Here is a 7,872-nt window from a genome sequence, read left to right as displayed (position 1 = left end):
GTTGTAAAGAATAATCTTTATTTTAATATAATTCATTATTTCATGGTTTGTTATTTCTTTATTTGTATACCCATGTGACAAACATAGATAAAGACCTTGATTATACTTTAATACAAATGAATCGTAATTCGATGCTGAAACTCATTTGTAAACACTGTATTATCTAAATCTGTTCCTAGTCAATTCAGCCGCATAAAATATGGATAAATGTCGCTTGAGCTCGAAACTAGCATCTGTGATGTTGTGTACCGCGTTTCTTGGTAAGGGCATGGAGATGTCCAAACATACAGATAGGTAGTCATATGATGATTATACCAACAACCCTCCCTCGGACTTTCCAAGTGGTTATCATTCATCGATAGGATAAGTCTGTGGTTATGATTGTACACCATTAGTCCTTATGACTCGAGACAACACTGAGGCTCTATATGCGAGGGCTGTGCTTTGACTCGTTTACCGGCTCCAGGAGAGTCATCAGGTGGCGAGGTTGGGTACAGTTACGACACATATAGGAGCCAGTGCATTGTAGTCGAAATTCACCGCTCACCTACGGGTGTGGATATCCTATGTGACCTAATGTAATAATAGTGCATGGAATCTCTGGCCAGATTATAAGATGTACGTTGGAGAAGGAGTTCTTCAATAGTACACGCGATGCCACTATTATAGTCATCACATAGTTATCGAATTAATATGCAACCCTCGATGAACCAATGGTTGCTGATTCGATCGGGATGTATGTAGTGACCCGTTCCAGAATCACCTACTAGGTAAGAACTAAGCATGCAATTAACCTAATTAACAATAATCAGAGATAACAGCGGAAATAGTCAACAAAAATAATGGTTATACAACCCAATCGAAGTCTAGAATAACTCAAAATAAAAATACCCAATACAACCATATCGAATCAAATCAATACCGATAAACTAAACCAACCAGCTACTCAACGTCCTCCTCCTGCTCCTCCTGAGCTGTCCAACCTGAGGCCTGCCCCGAGGGAATGGGGTGTCCAAGAATAAACAAAACCGAGGACGTGAGCGATAAGAACGCCCAGTACAAAAGTATGAGTATACAGACCTATATGAAATGCACATGCTATGATCATGATACCGGGGTAGTCAAGAAACAGGAGTCACAAAAGGATCTCAACAATGCTCAGTCTAGAGGCGCCAAGTGGATAGTGCCGCGCGGTACACCTCTGGGTCACTGCATCCACTACAAGACAGACGTGGACCTAAAATGTCTCGGACCACCGAAGCCCTCCCGACCCGTCGGCCACTGTGTACTCTCGGTGTCCATGCGTCCACAAGACAGGGCTGAGCGGCCCCAAGATATAGCTTATCTCGAAAGAGATACAGCTCAACAGTAAAGGCTATCTCGAAGAAGATACGGCTCAACATGAAATGCAACGTGCAGTAATAAACGTGACATAATAGCATGCATCATATGACATATATCAATGCACCACATAATCATGCAACACATATAAGAATGTATACTCAACCAGGATATCTCGGATAGTACTTTCGTACCTCTATCACAGCAAGCCTAGCCTTACGCAACACCGCTAATCAGGTCTAGAACAAGCCTACGCATCAAAAGCATACTCAATCAATACTACCATGCTCGACTAGCAAAACCAGTACTCCCTAGTACTACCAAAGGTTTAGGGTTTACCTTCGTCCGTCGACAGCCCTTTGATATCGATTGCCTCGTAACTCAGGCGCCGCTACGCTACTACTCCTGGCAGCTCTTGGCTATCGCTCGACCAACAACTAACCCTAGAAACCTTCCAAACTCTCCAAAATGAGAGAAAACTCAAGAAATTGGCAAGTCAAAAATGAGAAATCCGAGCACTATTTATAGGCCATGTTCGGATCCTCCGAACAACACTTCGGAACGTCCGAACGCTACGTGTCCATTGGCTCTTGACAGCTCATGATCGGATCCTCCGATTATATACTTCGGACCGTCCGAACATGCATGGAAAAATGACGTGTCGATCAACACTTGACACCTATTATCGGATTCACCGAACTACACTTCGGATCGTCCGAACTCTTCGGTGCTTCCGAACCCTCTTCGGTCCGTCCGATCATGACTCGGTCAAAATTACACATTAAACCTTCTTAATCACCATTACTCCGTTAATTACCCAATTTGGAATTCGGGCTACTACATTCTCCCCCCCTTAAAAAGATTTCGTCCTCGAAATCAAGCTTAGAGGATGAACAAAACAAAACAACTCTCCATGCGCTCTAACCAATCCTCAGCATCATCGGGAGTCTCACCGCCAACTAAAGGCTTAGGCCCCATCTGAATGAAACGATGCAAATCGAAACGCCTAGGACCATCCCGACGATGACGATGTTCACGGTTACGATGACGCCTACTATCGTCCTGATCACCCCATCGACCTACACTCCCCTGACTACTCCCGTCACCAAAGTGGTCAGCCATCGCTACAACATAGAATGGGGAAACTAGTAAATTGGTCAACGGAAATCCCAAAACAGAAATCTATATCCCAAAATCGTATGCATGCTCTGATACCATAAATGTAGTGACCCGTTCCAGAATCACCTACTAGGCAAGAACTAAGCATGCAATTAACCTAATTAACAATAATCAGAGATAACAGCGGAAATAGTCAACAAAAATAATGGTTATACAACCCAATCGAAGTCTAGAATAACTCAAAATAAAAATACCCAATACAACCATATCGAATCAAATCAATACCGATAAACTAAACCAACCAGCTACTCAACGTCCTCCTCCTGCTCCTCCTGAGCTGTCCAACCTGAGGCCTGCCCCGAGGGAATGGGGTGTCCAAGAATAAACAAAACCGAGGACGTGAGCGATAAGAACGCCCAGTACAAAAGTATGAGTATACAGACCTATATGAAATGCACATGCTATGATCATGATACCGGGGTAGTCAAGAAACAGGAGTCACAAAAGGATCTCAACAATGCTCAGTCTAGAGGCGCCAAGTGGATAGTGCCGCGCGGTACACCTCTGGGTCACTGCATCCACTACAAGACAGACGTGGACCTAAAATGTCCCGGACCACCGAAGCCCTCCTGACCCGTCGGCCACTGTGTACTCTCGGTGTCCATGCGTCCACAAGACAGGGCTGAGCGGCCCCAAGATATAGCTTATCTCGAAAGAGATACAGCTCAACAGTAAAGGCTATCTCGAAGAAGATACGGCTCAACATGAAATGCAACGTGCAGTAATAAACGTGACATAATAGCATGCATCATATGACATATATCAATGCACCACATAATCATGCAACACATATAAGAATGTATACTCAACCAGGATATCTCGGATAGTACTTTCGTACCTCTATCACAGCAAGCCTAGCCTTACGCAACACCGCTAATCAGGTCTAGAACAAGCCTACGCATCAAAAGCATACTCAATCAATACTACCATGCTCGACTAGCAAAACCAGTACTCCCTAGTACTACCAAAGGTTTAGGGTTTACCTTCGTCCGTCGACAGCCCTTTGATGTCGATTGCCTCGTAACTCAGGCGCCGCTACGCTACTACTCCTGGCAGCTCTTGGCTATCGCTCGACCAACAACTAACCCTAGAAACCTTCCAAACTCTCCAAAATGAGAGAAAACTCAAGAAATTGGCAAGTCAAAAATGAGAAATCCGAGCACTATTTATAGGCCATGTTCGGATCCTCCGAACAACACTTCGGAACGTCCGAACGCTACGTGTCCATTGGCTCTTGACAGCTCATGATCGGATCCTCCGATTATATACTTCGGACCGTCCGAACATGCATGGAAAAATGACGTGTCGATCAACACTTGACACCTATGATCGGATTCACCGAACTACACTTCGGATCGTCCGAACTCTTCGGTGCTTCCGAACCCTCTTCGGTCCGTCCGATCATGACTCGGTCAAAATTACACATTAAACCTTCTTAATCACCATTACTCCGTTAATTACCCAATTTGGAATTCGGGCTACTACATGTATGAGATGAAGGGACCGTACTGTACGTTAATCATAATCGACCGGTTCTTGCAGGCACTATCAGTGATACCTAGGGGATCATGGGGCGATGCTACTAGACGCTCTTACCATGATCCGATGGGTGCAATCAGAAATGAGTTCTGACATTCTTGATCAAGTTGTTGATGAAAAGAATGGGGCTAACTCGGGTAAGCCCGAATAAAGGATTATGTCCTGAGTCACAAAGAGTTGTGAACCCACGGCTAGCTGTATCCCTGAACCATTGAGGGTCACACAAGCACTGGTTTACTTGTTCCCGTTGAGATAATAAATTCAATGAGTTGAATTTATAAGAAATAAGTTTGATATGATCAATCGATAAGCTTATGAATAAAGTTTATAAAAGCTTATAGAAATTTTGAGAGCATGACTGTAAAACAGTCAAAAGGAGTACACATGCCTTATTTATATTTTGGTGATCTCACAAATATATGTATTAAAAGAAAATCCTGATTGGACATTGTTGGCATGCATATTTAGAATCTTTAATTAATTTAATTAATTAGATTAATTAAGTTAAGAATTGATTAGAAATTATAATGAGGAATTTTGATTCCTTATTTACGTAACATGCATCCTCAATGATTTTATTGAAATTCATTGACTTAATTAATATGATTATTAAGAAAATGACAATCAGTTAATCAAATTAAGAACATGTTACTTTGATAAATTAGTGATTGAGATCACCGAAGCTTAATAAAAAGGAATAAGGATTTTGACTCCAATTTCAGAAAAGGCATCCGCAGATTTCTCTCCAAAATTATATATAGTTAACTTAATTAACTAAATTAATTAAGTTAATGTTGGATCAAAGAAGTAATTAGAATATTTTATTCTTATTGCTTAGTGGTGATCACCGAATTTTTGGGTGAAAAAGAATAATAAGGAGAAAGTCTCCAAATTCTCTCAGCCAATATTGATTGCCGTCCTTTTGCTCTCAAAAGAGTTCTGAGCAATTTTATTTTCTTGATCTCAAATAAAATCTTCTACACTTTCTAGTGCAAGTTAGAAGAGGAACATATATTCCGGTCGTGGACCTGATTAGTAGATCGAAGATCGTTCGTAGAAGATTCACGAAGAGTTATCTCCGCTAACCCCGGAATAGTTGGAGCCCAGTGATTTATTCACCAAAGGTATAACGTTTCTAACACCCTATGAATGTCAATCCTAAAACCATACGAGTGTCCAATAGTATTTTGTTTTTCAAAAATAAAATAAAATTTTAAACTTCCGCTGTGTTTTGGGCACGAGAAAACCGAGATCCAACAGTGGTATCAGAGCCAAGGTTTTTCTAAAACGTATGGTTTAATATTGAATAATTTGTTTCTAACCACATAAGAAAATTTTCAGAAAATAGTTGCACAATCAAAAATATTTTTCTTCAAAAAAAAAAAAATTATTTTTCGGATTTGCCCGGAACTGTTCCGGGCAGATCCCGTGCGCAGGGCTGTGCGCGCAGCGCCCTGCGCACAGCGCGCAGCGCCCAACTGCGCGCCGCGCGGAACGTCCGTGCGGCGTCCACGCAGCGCAGAGCGTCAGCTTGCGCGGAGCGTCCGCACGCGCGCGGCACCGCGCATACCTGTGCGCGCAAGGCGCACACAGGGCTGCTGCCACTGCCCAAAACGTTCGGGCAGCGGGCGGCTGCCCAGGAGCGTCTCGGGAAGCGCGCTGAATAATGGGCTTGAATCGTTTGTGCCTGTGGTGCGATTTTCTTATTTTTCAAATTTTTGGGTAAAATTGAAATTTTGAAAAATTAGTTCAATTTTTATTTTGGAAAATTAATTTTTGTAAAATTAATAATTTTCTTGTGAAATAAATAATTAGAATATGATTTTAATTATTTATGGTAAAAATGAGTTTTTACCATAAATCAATTATTATTGAATTAATTGGAAATTAAATAAAGGAGTTTATTTAATTTATTAAATTCTTTAATAATTGTGGTGGTTAGTGACAAATTATTAGATATATGTTTTTCAGTTAATTAAATTTGTTTAATTAATTGGTGTTAATATTTGATATTAAATGCATGAAGGATGATCGAGAGCCTTGACCAATGTGTTAGGTGTATGTTAGGATATTTTACTGTTTTTATTCAATTTTTTAATATTTGATATTATTAAAGTGGGCTTGGTTTATGGCCCGTTCCCACCCCCATGAGATGTATCCCTTATGTGCCATGGCTATTTAAATGTAATTATTAGAAATAGTGGGAGATCAAGACTGGAAGATGGTGGGCCCGATGCACAAGATGAAGACATGTAAAATATTGGAAGCTTTTGTAATAAATTGCATTTGCATCCCTGCATTCACCTAGGTTTGAGCCTGGATCCATGTCTGGCTCACATGGATCTAATAGTGTTGGCGATCGATCATCCTTATTTATTGTTGAATGTCATATTATGATATATGTGATATATAGTAGTATGAATGTATGTATATTATTATATAATATAGTTGCATGAATCCGGCAAACATACAAACATGGCACGCGATTTTTAAATTAAAATGATGAGACAATTTTGAAATTAAAATCCCTCATTTTGAATATGATTCAAAATTTATATCAAACCGAAAAAAGGGTAAAATTAAAAGAGTTTAATTTTTCTTGCCTTCCATCAACCGTGGTTGCATGTTGATCGCTACCCGCGGACAGTGTCTGGCTCATATTATTGGGGAGGCCTGGACGTCGGAAAGCTGTGACTTCCACCGGATATATGATGTGAATTGAGTGGAACTCCCATGACTTCGGCTCATATTATTGGGGGAAGCCATGGCGACCGTCCACTACAATTCAATATTGATGGGTTGGTTTGACACGTGAAAATAAACGGCGTCATATTATTGGGTCCTTATTAAACGTGAGGCAAAACACGCGGAGGTTGCATATGGATGCAATTAGATTCTACCTTTTAGAAATTATAATTGGCTGATATTATTCGGGATTATAATTGGCTAATTGGACTCTACGTGCCTACTAAGGAAATACGATTTCCCGTTTTCATCAGAGGGTGGTGAAAATGTCAAAATAGTGGGAGGGAATTTATAAAATAAAAATCCATATTTTATATCTTAAAATTATTTTAAAATATTCAGTAACAATTATCTTTTTTCCTTTTCAGTATATTTGCAATGTCGTCACGCAATCCACTTTCAATCATTCTCGATCAAAACAAGTTGACTGGCCCTAACTATAATGACTGGTTTCGAAATTTAAAAATTGTTCTGAGCTCGGAAAATATTCTGTATGTGCTTGATAAGAAGCCACCGAAGGAGGCAGCTTCGGACATCAGTGAGACTGAACTAGCTAAGCTTGAGAAATGGTGGGACCATGATCTCCAAGCTAAAAGCTATATGTTGGCTTCTATGTCGAATGAACTGCAGAGGCGGTTCGAGGAGGCTGTGAATGCTGCTGACATTCACTTTCATCTGAAAGAGTTGTATGGAGTGCAGACTCGCTTAGAGAGACACGCTACTGTGAAAGAACTCATGACTACACGTCTGCGAGATGGGACCTCTGTCCATGAGCATGGTGTTATGATGGGTGTTAGGATGATTGGGCTCATTGAGAAATTGGTAGGACTCGACGTGGTTATTCCTGCTGAGCTCTCGACTGATATTATCTTGCTGTCACTGCCCCCCTCGTTCAATGGATTTGTGGTTAATTTTAACATGAACAAGCTTGAGGCCACCCTTGAAGAGTTGGTCAATATGCTTACCACTTATGAGGCCACAATCAAGAAAGAAAAGCATGTTCTTCTAGTGGGCTCATCGTCCGGTATGAAAAAGGGAGCCCAAAATAAAGGCAAGAAACGTTCTGCC

At 40.9% G+C, this 7,872-nt stretch overlaps 1 protein-coding gene across 1 annotated transcript; it reads left to right on the top strand.

The window, feature by feature from the left end:
• The first annotated feature begins 7,182 nt into the window (after positions 1–7,182).
• On the top strand, positions 7,183–7,606 carry LOC140842965 (uncharacterized). The gene is made up of 2 exons (XM_073211178.1): positions 7,183–7,549; positions 7,602–7,606. Exons 1-2 carry the CDS (start codon positions 7,183–7,185, stop codon positions 7,604–7,606), a joined length of 372 nt encoding a protein of 123 aa, XP_073067279.1.
• The last annotated feature ends 266 nt before the right edge of the window (positions 7,607–7,872 follow it).

This window comes from Primulina eburnea, chromosome 10, assembly GCF_022965805.1.
Source record: "Primulina eburnea isolate SZY01 chromosome 10, ASM2296580v1, whole genome shotgun sequence".
Lineage (NCBI taxonomy): Eukaryota > Viridiplantae > Streptophyta > Magnoliopsida > Lamiales > Gesneriaceae > Primulina > Primulina eburnea.
Note: the sequence above shows the minus strand (reverse complement) of the source record. Positions and strands in the feature narration are given on the sequence as shown.